The sequence below is a fragment of the Pygocentrus nattereri genome, chromosome 26 (genome assembly GCF_015220715.1).
Source record: "Pygocentrus nattereri isolate fPygNat1 chromosome 26, fPygNat1.pri, whole genome shotgun sequence".
In the NCBI taxonomy this organism is placed as follows: domain Eukaryota; kingdom Metazoa; phylum Chordata; class Actinopteri; order Characiformes; family Serrasalmidae; genus Pygocentrus; species Pygocentrus nattereri.
This window is the reverse complement of record NC_051236.1, coordinates 4,224,759-4,241,777: the sequence shown is the minus strand read 5'-3', so window position 1 is coordinate 4,241,777 and position 17,019 is coordinate 4,224,759. Positions and strand designations below refer to the sequence as shown.

Here is a 17,019-nt window from a genome sequence, read left to right as displayed (position 1 = left end):
TTGTTCATAATTATCAGACTCGCAACCTTAAAACCACTTCAATTCATAGTTTTAGCAGGTATCCAATTACAGGCTAGATGTAGTGACCCTGGCTATCCTCGTTTGTTCTCCAATCCAGCAACCCACTTGCTTCTTAAAGGTTTAAATACATCTACACTGCAAGTTTCAAGTAAAATTTTACCAGTAGCTCCAGAAATACTGCAGATCTCTGCTCTACATGAGGGTCTTCTTGTACCATACATTAATGCTTTACTTGAGGCTGTTTTTCTTGTGGCTTTTTATGGTTTCACGTGTCCAGGGGAAGTTACTTCTAACCTTGATTAGATCCCACACAAGGTCTCACACTGTCCGATATACATTTCTCACCTCACTTCATTATCTTCCTTAAACACTAAGACAGACTTCTCTGAAACTGGTGTTTCTATTAAAATCTGTAGGCTAAATACCTCCTCCTGTCCCTATTCCTCTATGACCAGTAATCTGAAACTTCGCCCATCTACCCTCAACTCACCTCTGTTTATATTACCAAATGGCCTTCCTATGACTGCACAAGGGTTCAGGGAACATCTTGCCTCGCCTTTACAAAATGTGGACTGTCACCAACTCACTACACAGGCCATCCCTTCAGGATAGGAGCAGATACGCTTGGTCTATTCATCAATTTAATCAAGTTGGGAGATGGTCCCCGTCTGCCTATGAATCACACGGGAGGCCAAATGCACATCTCATCACGGATGCTCAGTTGGCTTCCTCAAAATCTATTATCTTTGACATATCTTGACATCTTTCTTGGCGGCTACTTTTGCAATTGAATGAATAATCGTTGTTTTTATGTTGACCTAAAAAAAAAAATGCTAGCATAGTCTGGAGTGTCTAAGCCATTCATTTGTTGCCTTAACTTACTAAGCAATACTTCTTTAACGTTGTATGTTCTCTTAATTTATGGCAACAGGTGCATTTGGCCCAAGCTTTTATTCTGCATGTATGAGCTCATTTGGTGAGCCTTTGAAATGCCTATGTGAGCTCTTCACTGAGCAATCACAATACATCTATGGGCCTTCACCATAACAAACACAATGTATATAGACCAGTCACCTGAGCAAAACGCAATGCATGCATGGGATCCAGTTGGTCCCCACTCGATTGCCCATGGGGTAGGCTCTACCACCTGCTGTCCCTATACAGCAGGATCTGTGAGTCTCTACACATTTGAAGACCTGGGCCCACGACAGGGCCGTGCCAAAGGACTTCAACTTATAAAAATGATCTATGGAATTGTTAAATATTATTAAGATTAAACTGTTTTTGCTTCCTTCACATTCATCTCTGGAGTCTTTCTAGAAGATCTGTTGTTCTAGCATCGCTGAACGTAACGTCTGCCAGCTGCAGGCCGGAGATCATTGTCTTGTACGCCTGGACCTCTAGGTCAGACACCTGGTTCGCTTCCATCTGTGAGCAGACGATGCCTTGGTGCAGAGCAGCTGTGACAGAGTGGACAGACAGCCAGTCACAGGGTTGTTCTTCCCAGCAACAGGCTATTTCTGTGGTGAACTCAGAGATGAAGGCCAGAAATTGAAGTGTTGAGCAGCGAAGTAAAGGGTGAGTCGCCTGTAATCAGGTCATGAATTTTCGTGTGCTGGAGTGAAATTGGCAGCTGAAGAACGCAAGAGGCTGCCAGTTGATATTGACCCATTGTGTGTGCATCATGCCCACCGTGAAGTCTGATGCATCTGTTGTGACAGTGATGGTGAGGGATGCATCAGCATGGTAGCATCTGCCAGTGCACACTCTGCAGCATTGAATATAAAGAGTGACTCCCTAGTCCAGTCCACCATGTGCTTGGCAGTTTTGCCTTTGAGCATATCAGAGGGGACACATAATGGCAGCCACCTGTAGGATAAAGCAGTGGAAAACGTTCATCAAGCCCACGAACTCCTGCAAAGCTTTAACTGTGAGAAGCCAGAGAAAACACTGGAAGGCCCTCTGCCAGAAGGAGCCTCTCTAGCCAGTGTGTGATCGTCTCTAAGGGGTGAGCTTGCCGAAGCTGCACAAACATCTCAAGGCAGGTGTTGCAGTAAAAGCTCTGTAAAAAGAAAATGTTGTGGATGATTGCCCAGAAGAGATGATGTGTGGTCCATTAGCTCCGATGGTTTGGAATTGCCTGAACCAGGCAACAAAAGGAGCTGGTGGGTACGCTCTGATTCGGACAGCTCAAAAGTGTGCAGGAGAACCATTTTCAAAGCATTATATTTATCGCCCTTTGGAGGATAGTGCTGCTGTTCAAAAACATTAATAATACATGTTGCAACATGATGCAACAACATGACAATACTTTCTTTCATGCTTCATGATTTCCCGAGTGGCAAACTGAGCCTTAGCTTGGGTAAACCAAATAGCACCATGTTGTTCCCAGAACACCGGTAAATTGAGAGCTATAGTGGTGTTATATTCATTGCCATGCTGAAAACACTTCAGGAATGTCTGAAGAGATGTTGGGGTCAACAATAAAAGAGTTTTGAGGGAAGTCACTGAGGCAAAAGGGGGCTTTATAACAAAAAAAATCCTGAGGACCGAAACTTTATTCAAACTAAGCTGAACAAGAAGCAAATGCATAACATGCCAGCCGATGCACGTGCACGAAGTCTCTGAGTAGTCTATTACAGGGCCAGAACACCTTCGGTGTCCCATTACCTGGTGTGTGTGTGTGTGTGTAAATGAGGTCAGTATGTCCGCAGTAGCCCCTACAGTCTGCTATTTTGGCAACGAAACACAATATTCAGTTTTATATTATCTAGAACATCCACCGAATTTGTTTATTACAGTGGAATTTGAGTCATCTTCTAGCTGTGGGTCCCTAGAATCATCACCACCAGCCCAACAGCAATATTCCTGTCCTATTCTTTTTTCTTACAGCATAGTTTTTCTTGATTACTTAGTGTTTCAATGTCACAGGAAACCAAATCTGCACAGGCATTTTTATGACATTATACACATAATATACAAACAGTGATAATATATAGAAAAGGTTCAAATAATTGGAATTAAGATTTGCTTGTTTCAGCACACATATTGGTGGAAATTGCTTGGGCTGAATCTTACATGGCTCTCTCTTCCTTGTTTAAATCTCGAAATAACAGTTTCTGCATCCAAATTTCATATTAAAATGTCTATTTGGGGTTTAAGCATAAGTACAGCATTGATTAGATATTTCAACACGGGTTTGTGAATATCAGACACTGCTCAATATTGTCTCAGTGGTCTGTGATGTCATCAGAAACCAATCAGAGCGAGCTAAAAGTATTTATAAAAGCCAACGCTCACCCAACAGATCTGATCCCGGCCAACAGGGATGAGGTGAGCACTGCAATGCTACCTGGAAGCTGCCAGAACAGAACTAACAGGAGCATCACTGAACTTCATTTGTACTGCTGCATATGTAACTTATTTTGAGCTGATCAGATTTTATATACTGCATAAAGTAATGCAAAGAAATTAACTTATCTGTGTATTAAAGTGGAAATGTGTACATTATGTCCACATTAATGCACATGTGGAAATAATATTGACACGGTTATATATATATATATATATATATATATTATTCATGCAGAAATAATCTGCATATTTTTACTATTATTTTTTTCAGGGTAATTGATGCAGAATATAACTGTGCTTTTTTTCCTGAATGCAATTCTTTTAGCTTTGGCAGCTATGTTTAATTGTGAGAGAAATATTCTGTAATTTTATTTTGACTGAAAGAACTTACTTTTTGATGCATCTTTTGATGATAAAGGCATGTAAATTGAGGGATGATGTCATTAGACATTTACAGACTTGCATGCTTCAGCAATTCTTTTGAAATTAACTCATGTTATTTACCTACAATGCAAAAAGTGGTATCTTGTCGAGTCAAATTATTTAAAATCTAGTGTATATAAAGTGGGGTTTAAAAGTCTGAGATCACATTAAAAGACTGGGATTTTTTCACTTCGACCTGAAAATAAACAACAGAAAGTTTTAATATTTTGAAAAAAAAAAAATTCAAACACACAAAAGCAAAGTGACAAGGAAATATTCACGAGTCTGCGTTCTTTCCGGGTAAGAATTCAAACTGAAGCAATGCTATGACATTGATGTTCAGGCCTTTGTACAAAAGGGTCAGATATTTCTGAGTCTTATTCTTTCTACTGAAGCTCGTGCTCAGACAACTCTGAGGTGGATTTGATCTACTGATCAGAGGTTTTTCGTTCTGTGCCAGCTCTGTGCCAGCTCTGTGCCAGCTCGAGTGTACACTGTTATTAAAGCAAAAGTGGAATTAACAGTAAAATTCTGATTCATGTAAATTTTTCAAGGATTCTACTTTTCAGTCAAATGATTATACTAATATAATTTGTAATAACAAACTGTTAATTTAGAGTAGAATGCAAAAAAGAAACTTTTACTAGTGGTCTCTTTAGACATTTGGATCCCACTGTATGTAATATTTGTCATCAAACTTATTTCTAGATATTTTTACTTGTTTTATCTCTCTGAATATGGTGGATGATTTTGCTTACTTTAAACTATATGCTTGAAACCAGCAAAATTATCTGTGAAAACAGGGAGATAATTTTGCTTAATAAAATGACTTAAAACAACTAAAAATGTTTTAAAATAAGTTAAATAATCTTAAGATTACTACAATCTCTAAATAATAAACATTAGATATATACACTAGATTTAAGATGACTTCACTTGACTTGAAGATTTTTTGCAAGGTACACTGAATGTACTGCACTAAAAATAGTGAATTCACCTTAAATTTAATCTATATTTGAAAATTTTGTAATATCTGTTATAGGAGAGGATACAAGAATATAAAGATTGTTTTAGCTCATTATATATAGAGAAATTCTATTCTGATTCTATTGGCAGACAATTTTACTTAGTTGCCAAGATGTAATTCTTTGTAGTGTGAATTCAAGGGCATTGGCATCCAATTTAATTTTATTTATATTAAAAATGTGGATTGAGAATATTCTGGAGGCAATGATGACATGTTCCATACAAAGATAGGTGTTGTTTGGAAAGAGTCTGGCAAATCTTTTAAATCTACAGCATAATTATTTCTCAATAACACATAGAATTGGGAAAAAAAGGTTTCCATCAGAAACCAATATGCAGTATTTTGTTTTTTACATTTTGAATGTATCAAGTTTGAATGCGACTGATGTAGAGCAAGGGTTATGAATTCTAATACTGAAAGGTGGAGTGCAGCACAGTTTGGTGATTTCCCTGCTCAAATATCTAACTCAGCAGTTAGTTATGAGATTTAGTAGGTTTGTTAGAGCAGGAAAAACACCAAATTGTACTTAATTCCAGTCCTAAATGATAGGAATTAAGGCTTTACATATTGCAATATAACAAGAACCATGGCATAAAAAACACATTATAGCTTGAACTCATTCACTATTTTGTTGTAGGCCATAAATACTGAGCTATGAACTCGACTGGAGGACCACAGGTTCTGGTACGTGACACGTTTGCCACAGCATTCGCCAAGAACTTTGTTTTGGTCGGAGTGTGGCTCAGCCTGAGCTACATCAATGTCACTGTTGTGGCTACCTTCTTCAGCAACCAGACCTTTTACGAGGACCCTCGTTATATCCTCTTCATCCACATGGTTATCAACGATGCAGTGCAGCTGACCGTCACCACCTCCCTGTTTGTGGTGAGTTACATCTACTACAGCATCAACGTGTCCATCTGCACTGTCTTCATCCTTGTGGCTGTCTTCACCACCCGCAACACACCTGTGAACCTGGCTGCCATGGCCATTGAGCGCTACATCGCTGTCTGCAACCCTCTACGTCACGCCCAGATCTGCACTGTCCGTCGCACTCATCTACTCATTGGCCTCATCTGGTTAATCTCTGTAGTCCCTGACATCACTGACCTCTTCATCACCCTGGCTACAGAACCCATCAGCTTCTTCTACACGTCTGTGTTCTGTTTGCGTCAAAATGTCTTCAAAGACCCTGTGCTGCTATACAAGCAGCAGGTCTTTGATGGTATGTACTTCTCCTTGGTCTTCTTCACGCTGGTCTACACATACCTGCGGGTGCTCTTTGCGGCCCGCGCCATGTCCACAGAGAAAACATCGGCCCAGCGGGCCAGGAACACCATCCTGCTTCATGGGGTTCAGCTCCTCATGTGTATGCTCTCCTACGTTTCTCCCAGTGTCCTGGTTGTTCTAAGCATCATATTTCCTAGATACATCCTGGAAATGCGATATACAAACTACCTTATCGTTTACATCCTGCCACGCTTTCTGAGTCCAATCATATACGGGGTCCGTGACCAAAAGTTCCGAAAGTATCTGAGGAGGTCTTTTGTAATTGCTCAGTGTAAGGTCAAGAGAAGAGTAGATAACCAAGAGGAAGAAATTAAAGTGGATCCTTAGTTTTTTAAATTTATTATTATTATTTTGTTATCATCTTCAATATGGCCTGTATTAAATGCAACAGGATTTAAATCGAGGCTATTAGTATCTCGCTAAATGTTTATGAAAATAAAAAAATGCTTACAAGTATTAGTGTTTGATCTTTTTTTTTAGCAGCTTGTCTTAACATATGACAGCACTGCAAAAAATATCTTGGCAATTCAAAGCACCTGAAATCTGGTCAAAATATCTGATGTCATTTTGAAATGAGACAGTTAATATTCTTACAACAATCTCCAGATGTGTTTTACCTGGTTTTGATCATTTTAACTAGACAAGTTTTCTTATACTGGCATAAATGATCATGTTTCGGGGCAAGAAATTGTGCTGGAAAGAAGCAATATTGTCTGGCAGTAGAATAAAATATTTCTCTATATAAAATTACTTAAATAAAAACATCTACAAATAGTAAACAGATTGAATAAGCCTATATTAGTACAATAGCCTCATAAATAAGATGATTTAACTTGCAAAGATATAATTTTTTACAGTAAAAGCTCCTAGTTTCATGTTGACTGTTGATTAGGGCTGAAGTTACTGAATTTATATAATCTCCCAAAATGTTATCATTTTTGTTCTTTAGAGGACTAATAAATGTTACAAAAACATCTGTTTTGAAATGTCTCTCTACAAGCTTTATTTTTATTGCTGACATTTTTGATATGCAGCTTGATCACAAATGGACAGGTAAATGATTACCTGTACTTACTTGAATCTTCCTTGCATTTGCTTAAATATTTGAATAAGGAAACGTCCACAATCACCATTACATGATGGTGTTTTAAAGTAAATCCACAATACTCTTTCAGTGCAAGCTACATTTTGGATAAAAGGCATTTTTCTTTTGCGGAGACAAGCAAAGTACTCCCCAGTACTATTACAGCAATGATTTGTCCCCATAAAAAGAGTGACATAAGACACAAATCACACAAAGTTTACATTAATTCACTAAGCAGTCTCTTTGATAAAAAGGGTAGCATGTGCCACGACCAGTCTTTGTGTTATACTGGTGATTATATGAATAACAATTGCCTGATTTCTTTTTTTATTCTGTTTTTCAAGTATGTCCCCTGTGTGTGTTTTTTTTTCTTCTTTATTTTGGGAAAAGAATAAAACATAGGATACATGCACTCACACAGTACTTACCTGCAATATTTACATAAGAGTTTACCTGCTTTAGGCTGGGCCATGTGACAATGTCATGGACTATGCAGTCTGTCATAAAGAAAAGAGGGGTCTTAATTGATAATCTTCTGAGACCCCATGTTACAATGGTGTCAGAAGTGGCAAACAAAACGGCAGTGAGAGGTTGTTTCTAGCGACAGAGCTGGTGGGGAGACAGGTAGGCAGCACTGTGAGGGGATTGGAGCGAGGGAGGCAAGGCCAGTAAAGAACAAAAGAGACACTACAAAGAACCAAGAAATTAGGCCTGGGGACTGAGTACAATCTCCCGAAGAGGGTAAAAGAAAGCAATAAGCCATCACGAAGGACAAGTGACCACGGGATGGCCTGTACTCTCTGCCCTGTGGAAAGTATGCTCTCCTGAAAGCTGTGTGCTGGGCGGAGGGGTGTGATGCTACTCCCCCACACTCAGGTTAGCTGAAGAGACAGGAGGTCGATAGGGCATTAGGTGTTGTCCTCCATGGTGTCTTCGCCCAACACCACTGCCAGCCCCTGATGTGAACAGGGTGGCCGGAGCCACCCCTACAAGTCCAATATCCATCTGCCTGAAGTAAGACTTTATGATGGTATGAGGAGTTGTTCAGCTTATCTGTGGAAGCAGCGGAGGGTTCTAAGCCAAGTTTAGCCTTATGACAACTTGACACGCCCTCACTCTATGATCCCTGGACATAGTTTGGTGAGCGAGTGTGGCCTGTACACATAGAGAAGCTCAATCTGAATGAACACCAGCACAGAGAGAAGCTGGGTCCACTCACCGCCATCCTGGAGAATAGGGTGGGGTTCACGACAGCCAATAATAGCTTGGGATTGGATTAATTACTACAGGTGGTAAGAACATTAAGCCCCAATCCCATTTCACCCCTTGCCTCTACCACTTAGCCACTTAGGCTACATTACCTCCAAACGAAGGTTTCAGAGACACACTCCAAACAGAGCATTATGAAGCAAAAAAAAAAAAAAAAACCAGCAAGGTGGCTGCGCAAGCAACCAAAGAAACCCACAAATGCACTATATTGCCAAAAGTATTCGGTCGTCTGGCTTCACACGCATATGAACTTGAGTGACGTCTCATTCTTAATCCATAGGGTTTAATATGATGTCGGCCCACCCTTTGCAGCTATTACAGCTTCAACTCTTCTGGGAAGGCTTTCCACAAGGGTTAGGAGTGTGTTTATGGGAATTTTTGACCGTTCTTCCAGAAGCGCATTTGTGAGGTCAGACATTGATGTTGGACCAGAAGGTCTGGCTTGCAGTCTCCGCTCTAATCCATCCCAAAGGTGTTCTATCGGGTTGAGGTCAGGACTCTGTGCAGGCCAGTCAAGTTCTTCCACACCAAAATCACTCATCCATGTCTTTATGGACCTGCTTTGAGCACTGGTGTGTTGTCATGTTGGAACAGGAAGGGGCTGTTCCCACAAAGTTGGGAGCATGAAATTTTCGAAAAAAATCTCTTGGTGCTGAAGCATTAAGAGTTCCTTTGACTGGAACTACGGGGCCAAGATCAACTCCTGAAAAACAGCCCCACACCATAATCCCCCCTCCACCAAACTTTACATTTGGCACAATGCAGTCAGACAAGTACCGTTGTCCTAGCAACCGCCAAACCCAGACTCGTCCATCAGATTGCCAGATGGAGAAGCACGATTCATCACTCCAGAGAACACATCTCCACTACTCTAGAGTCCAGTGGCGGTGCTTTACACCACTGCATTCCATGCTTTGCATTGCGCTTGGGGATGTAAGGCTTGGATGCAGCTGCTCGGCCATGGAAACCCATTCCATGAAGCTCTCTATGCTGTTCTTGAGCTGATCTGAAGGCCACATGAAGTTTGGAGGTCTGACACATTGACTCTGCAGAACGTTGGCGACCTCTGCACACTATGGCTGAGTTGCTGTCATTCTCAATTGCTTCCACAAGCCAGGGGGAAAACAGAAGCCAGCCAGGAAGTCTGGCTTCCCCTGAGGACTTTGGGTTGAGTGCAGCATGGACAGGAAATGCTCACTGCCCTCATTGACTGGCTTATTGGTGTCCTGTTGGTGACTGGGGTTGTGCTTGACCTCAGGAAATGAACACTAGGCTTGGACATAGGACAAGTGAAGCTGGTTGTGGTGGCTAGCAGCAGACCCGAGACAGAGAGGTGATGGGTCCCCAAGGGCTGTGGGCAGTGCCCACAAGCAGCACCCTCACCAGCATCGACAACGCAGTGGAAGACATAGAAAGTGGAACTATCACTGCCGAGTTAAGACCCAGGAGTTTCAGCCAGCAGAGAAAGTCTGAGTGTTTACTCCACGCCGCCAGAAACGCTGCTCTCTCAAGTGGAATCAAGAAATGATGGCACCCTACCTCGTGGTGGAAAGGCTGACAGACGTGGTGCCTTGGGTGTGCACCAGAACACGGCACCCTAGTCCTCAGGGCCCTCTAGAACAATAGCCCCAGGGCCCAAACCATGCTCCCCAGCTGCACAAATAACTCCTCCAAGCTCTCCAGCATCATTAGAGCACTGCAGATGCCAGCAGCTTCTGAATCCCCTTAACACCCTTCGGTGACTCTGTGGGACCAAGACATCCAGACAGCTCAGAGGCAGAGTCAAGGGGCATGCTAGAGTAACTAGAGACCACTTTGGGCAGAGTGCCCACAGGAAAGGAGGTGATGGGATCCTAAACATTTCAAAGACTTTGTCCGGTGAAACCAGTAAGCAGCAGGGTCACAGCCCTTGAACAAAGGGGGGCAACATGGCATTAGTCACACCTGGTTCTGTCTAGTTTAAATGCTTATTTAGACTAGTTCAAAGGAAATATTACCATTTGTTGTGCACAGTTTTGCAGGGACTCTTATTGTGAAAGGCAGGGCTAGGAACTAGCTGAGATGTGTTGTTGTAATGCAGGGGTGTCCAAACCTTTTTCAAAGAGGGCAAGAACATATCGTCTCAAAATGTCTGAGGGCTGATGTATTATTCAAAAGGTTTTTAGGCTCAAGCGGCTTAGAAAACGTGTGTGTGTTTTCATCATCATCATCATCATCAAATATAAAAACTCAGAAGACAAGTGTAGGTGTCACAAATCCACAAGTCATAGCAAGGATTCAGACTCAATCTCCCAGAATTCTCTGGGAGCTCAGCTGACTCCTAAAATCTCCACACGCACCCATCAGCGCTCTAGATCACCAGAGTACTAATTATTGTCACCTGTGTAGTTGATCATATGATCTTCCTAGTATAGCTTATAAGCCCGGGCTTCAGCCTTAGACAGTTGTGAGGTATTGTGGTCCATTTGCAAAGTACTGAGCGTTATATTGAGCGTTGTGCATTTCTGTGTATGACCTGTACTTTACGTTTCTCCGACTGCCTTTTGCTGTGCCCCTCCGTTTTGCATGTTCACGTCTAGGGGAAGGGTTGTCCCAGTTGTTGTTGAGATGGAGGGGTAGGGTGAACTGATTGGGCTACATGGCCCTACAAATGGAGCGTTATGAGAAAATTCCCAGAATGTCCTGCAAATCATCTGCCAGATGGCTGCACAAGCGACCAAAGAGACACATAAATGTATTTAAGCAGTAAGGAGCTGAACTTTCCCCTCCTCTGCTGTCAATGCAGACTGGCAGGGTCACCTACAGAGTGGCGCTGGTAGCTGATAATGAAGTGATCTTCATTCAGTAGTTTTTTTGTTTGTGCTCTTTTTTATTCAGTGACCCATTTGATTGATGCATGAAACTGAAGTTGTGACTGAATCGCGAGTGCCCTGGCTTTCCAATCTCCTTCAGATAAACGGCAAATGTCAGTGTGATGTACCCTTATTGCTATAGTCTGGAGACAAAGTAGGAAAACACATCCTGATTTTTTTTTTTCCAGGTTATTTTAAATATGATTCACCTGTCATGTGACACACAAGTGAGATCACCACAGCTGGAGGCGGCATATTGGAAATGGCCGGAAAACCTCGTCTCGTCTGTTTACGTAAAAGTCGTTGATGACGTATCCGGTTCTTGAAGGGTCCTCCCATTTCATAGGGGGAAGATTTCAATCACTACCCCTTTTAACTCAGCTTCAAGGGGGAGGGTTACACTCGAAAACAAGGGGTAGGGGTAAAAATAAGAAATGGGATTGGGCCTCGGACTCTGATTTTTCTAGTAAAGCCTTCCTTTCGTCTTTTTACCCCAAGCGTCTGAATTGTGTTGAAACATTACAGGAGGTTCATTGTTCACTTTGGATTGTTAACCAATACTATGGCTATACGTGGATATGGTGACCCCTGGTTCCTGTCACCTCTGGTAAATCTCTGTTAAACCATTTTGCATCTGAACAATTGTATTAGGACAGAAATTTTGAAAATTCTCTGGAATTCCCCTTTCATAAAGGACAATTTTGATAAAATTGATAATTATGTAGTAGACTATGATAAGCTAACGAGAGGAATGTGCTAGTTAATGTCCTCTGACAGGTTAAAATTAGGCTGAGTGGTATTAAAAAAAACTCCTGAGTTGCTAGATAGCTGATAAAAATCACCCCATTCTGGATTCCAATGTCATCCAAGAAGAACAGTGTGTATTTTCGCTGTAACGGTATTTGAAAATCTATTTTAGACAAGTAACTTCGGTGAACAAGCTAGCTACCTGAATGTTTTTACCTCACTCATTTGCTCGATAAACTCACATTTTTGTTATAAAAGAGTCATAACCTGAACACCTGCACCACTTCTGGCCTCCTTTTCCTTCTTTCTGAATGTGGATTTCAGCTCTTTGGCTTTTTCTTTCTTCCACATTTTGACTCTTCAAGTTCTGTCAGCTGTTAAACCTGCAGCTCGGCGACAACGCAGCAGTGGACTGAACCATCGTTTGGAGCGGAGAAGGGAATCTAAAACAAACTTTTAATAAATATTGCGTGATTTGTGCTGTTATTTCAACTTTGATACATAATATTCTGTTTAATATTATATCTATAGCATACATCAAATTTGTTCAATACACCTTTGTGGAAATTTGTGCTCCTAGAATCACCCCCACCAATCCAATATCAACGTCCCTGATGCACAACACAACCACAATATTATAAATATTGTTTTCTTACGTTATATTTCTGTGGAATTATCCATCCATCCATCCATCCATCCATCCATCCATCCATCATCTTCCGCTTCTCCGGGGTTTGGGGGCAGCATCTTAAGCAATGAGGCCCAGACCTCCCTTTCCCCAGCCACTTCCACTAGCTCCCTGGGGGGGCTTCTGAGGCGCTCCCAGGCCAGCTGGGCGATAGTCACACCAGCGTGTCCTGGGTCTTCCCCGGGGTCTCCTCCCAGGTGGACTTGCCTGTGACACCTCACCTCACAGAAAAAGAAAAAATTATTGGAATTTTAAAAGATTTGCGTGTTTCAAAACACATACTGTATTTGTGGAAATTGCTTGCGCTGAATGTAAATTGGCCCCATACTCCCTGTTTAAAGTGCACTGCATACATTTTGAACAGCTTCTTCAGCCAAACAGTGTATTAAAGGTCCATTTGGGGTTCAGCCACAGACCTGCATGCATCCCTACTGAACACCGATTGTAACAGCCATGCTTTTGTGACCGACAGTCATATGTAAATATTTCAGTACGCCAGTCAAATTATGTTTTGCTGATTTTCTAACCGAACTCATGCTGTACAGAGAATGCCTTAAATGTAATATTTGTGCAAATGTCTTTTTTACAACTTGTTAACTGCAGCAAACGAACAGGGACTGTGCGGAAGTGGGTTCTCTGTAAAGAACGTATTAACTTATATTGACTTGCACGATTGCATATAGTGCCTTGGTTACTTCCTCTTGAGTCCCCGGGCCATTAAGTCGAGATAGTGAATAACAGAAGCTCCCTATGGAGATCTCACCTGTTCACGAGTCAACCATCTCTAATCAATGACACTCTCGCAGTATATAAGAGAGGGTACGGATCTGTGCCAAGAGGTCAGGCCAATGAAACAAAGGTGAGTCTACCATGCAGAAGATAAACCTTTATTCACGTAAACATTTCTTAAAATAGATAAATATATAGTACGTGCCATTACAGCTATATGGAGAAAATGTATGTATTAATGTAAGCTTTTTGAGACCACCAGATTAGATTGTTCTATGCATGTTTAAACCATTTGATTTATTTAGTGAATTGACTGACAAATTCCATGTATGACAATTTGTCATATTTTCGGTCTTTGCATCACTGAAGACGTGTTTATCACTCTACTGTTTACAACTTTGTGCTTTCAATTTCAGACCATGAACATCTCTGCTGCTTCTTTATATGAAAACTCCAGCCTGCCTCTTCAGAATGCCACACCGCGAGACAGCTTCAGCGCCACTCTCACCAAAAACATTGTGGCCATGCTGGTGTGGCTGGCCCTCAGCATCATCAACGGCAGCATGGTGTCCACTTTCTTCAGGCACAGCTTCTTCTATGAGGACCCACGATACATCATGTTCATTTACATGGTTATTAACGATGCTGTTCAGCTCACGCTGGTCACTGGTTTATATGTGGTGAGTGTGACACTAAGAGCTGACCCATCAGAGTGTGGACTGGGGTAGAAATGTCGAGTTATTGTTATGATTATGATCATGTTTGAAGTCTGGAGAGAAACGAAATGTGCCTGTCTTGTCTATAATGGCATAATGTCATACTTCACACAGTCCTATGTGAAAGTGTGGGTGCTTCTGGTCAAATGACACGTTTTCTAAGTGAAAATAAGTGAACACATCCTCTACAGAGAACAAGCCTCTGCACGTTTTAATGCACAATCACTGTTTACTTGCTGGATTTAACATAATGGAAAAAGAATAGAACATAATACGTGGCCTGTGCAAACGGTAGTGCACATTTCATATTTTATATTGTATTTTTTGTCTCCAATATGTTAAATTCAATATAAGCAAATAATATTGTGGACTGACATTTGCCGAGTTTGTCCTCTGCAGGGGATGTGTGAACTTATTTTCACTCAGAGAATGAACAACACATTTAACAGCCCTTATTCTGAGGAATTAATAAATAAAAGAAGTGAAAACAGACATTTTTTTTTTCAGGGCCCTGTTTACTTTAAGCATTGTAGCATCAACATTATTGCTTCACTGTCATACTGGTAGCTCATATGTTTTTCTTTTTAGATGTGTCTAATGATGGACGTCATGCAAAATCATGCCTTATGTTCTCAAGCAAGGTGTTTAAAGGGGGATTCCACAAAATGTTCTAAATTTCTGTGTAATTAAATTGTTAAGCAAGCTGTAAACAGAGTGATTCAGAGTGCTTTAACTTGAAATGCTCCGTTCTAGATGAACTTAGAGTCAGAAATGTTCGCAGTGGTGCTGATAGGAACCAGACGTCTAAAGAGCTGCCTTATTCCTCAGATATTGTTATAAAATGGTTTAGAGGGCTTCAGGCTTGTGAGGCAAAATAATCACAGAAAACATTTCACTGTTTTTTCACTGTTTTACTATCACCAACATTCCATATGAAAACTCAGAAGGCATGTGTAGGCTAACTAGTGGTTTTGGATAGTAAATAACATGGTGACCCCTGGTTAGTAGGCATACAGAACAGTAGCATGCATAATAGGAGTCTACGAGGTCTTGTGTGCAGCCAAGGACTTCTGAAAAATTTCGTTAGCTAGGGCAGGTGTAGAAGACTGGATGGTACTGGACCAGAACCCAGGCCAGGACCAGGATTGGAGACTAGTGCTGTATACAAGTGCCACTGACCATCTCTCAACAGTCCGTCCTTCTTCTCCTCTAGGTGAGCTATGCCTTCTCCAAGATCCTGGCCTCCGCCTGTTGCCTGCTCATCATGATGGCCGTGTTGACCACACGCTCCACCCCCCTTATCCTTGCTGGCATGGCCATTGAGCGCTATGTCTCCATCTGCTTCCCCCTCCACTATGGCCACATGTGCACCGTCCAGCGCACCATCTGGCTGGTTGGGGTCATTCTGCTTCTGAGTGCCACACCCCCTTTGACGGACCTCTTCATAACTCTGGCCAAAGAGCCTGCGTCCTTCTTCCAGACGTCCATTTTCTGCGACCACTCGCTGCTCTTCCGAGACCGCTCCATCTACTACAAAAACTGTGCCTTCGACAGCGTCTACTTCTCCTCCGTCTTCGTGGTGCTGCTCTACACGTACTGCAAGATCATGCTGGCGGCGCGGGCAGCCTCCACAGACCTGGTGTCTGTGAAAAAAGCCCGGAACACAGTGCTGCTCCATGGTGTGCAGCTGCTGCTCTGCATGCTGGCTTTCGTGGTGCCCTCCATGCAGGCACCGCTCATCCAGCTGTTCCCGCAGTACAGCCTGGAGATCCGTTACGTTAACTTCCTGCTCGTCTACATCATCCCCCGCTTTCTAAGCCCTATGATCTACGGGTTCAGGGATGAGAAGTTTAGAAAGTACTGGATCAAATACCTCATCCACAGGGTCAGGAGAGTGAAGCCAAGTGAGCACTTGCCACAGAAGCCAAAATGAACATGAAGAACAGCACCTTGGCACAATGTGTGTCCTGTACAGTATATCACTGTGAATTAACATTTGTATATATTGAGTTTTATTGAATTGAACATTTGTATATATATATATATATATATATATATATATATATATATATATATATTGAATTATATTTAAAACTGTTTATTAGCCAATAAGTTTCTACTTGCTTGGGGAAACCACTTACATGACCATACAAACCATTAACCATTTCCAAATATCCTTCAATATAGGCCAGTATTTCTAGTTACCAGCTAATTAAAACTTCATGTGTAATTAAACCATTTACAACTTACCGAGTCAGAATTGTTCACAGTGGTGGTGATAGGAACCAGACGTCCACCTCTAAAAGCTCCCTCACCGAAAGTTATGACATGAATAATTATGAATAAATTACATGATATGAGATACTGTTTTAGGACAGATCTTAAGTTTTGGCCTACGTTTTTATGCATTCATGGGGAGAAGTAACTTACAGTGCATCACAAAAGTGAGTACACCCCTCATGTTTCTGCAGATATTTTATCTTTTCATGGGACAACACTGACAAAATGACACTTTGACACAATGAAAAGTCGTCTGTGTGCAGCTTATATAACGGGGTGAATTTATTCTTCCCTCAAAATAACTCAATATACAGCCATTAATGTCTAAACCACCGGCAACAAAAGTGAGTACACCCCTAAGAGACAGTTCCTGAAGTGTCAATATTTTGTGTGGCCACCATTATTTTCCAGAACTGCCTTAACTCTCCTGGGCATGGAGTTTACCAGAGCTTCACAGGTGGCCACTGGAATGCTTTTCCACTCCTCCATGACGACATCACGGAGCTGGTGGATATTCAAGACTTTGCGCTCCTCCACCT

General features: G+C 41.7%; 2 protein-coding genes across 2 annotated transcripts; both read left to right on the top strand.

The window, feature by feature from the left end:
• Positions 1–5,479: 5,479 nt before the first annotated feature.
• LOC108435678 (odorant receptor 131-2-like) lies at positions 5,480–6,442 on the top strand. Its single transcript, XM_017711676.1, has one exon. It carries the CDS (start codon positions 5,480–5,482, stop codon positions 6,440–6,442), a length of 963 nt encoding a protein of 320 aa, XP_017567165.1.
• Positions 6,443–13,903: 7,461 nt separating this feature from the next.
• Positions 13,904–16,133, top strand: LOC108435693 (odorant receptor 131-2-like). Its single transcript, XM_017711689.2, has 2 exons — positions 13,904–14,164; positions 15,414–16,133. The coding sequence occupies exons 1-2, from the start codon at positions 13,904–13,906 to the stop codon at positions 16,131–16,133; spliced, it is 981 nt and encodes a 326-aa protein (XP_017567178.1).
• The last annotated feature ends 886 nt before the right edge of the window (positions 16,134–17,019 follow it).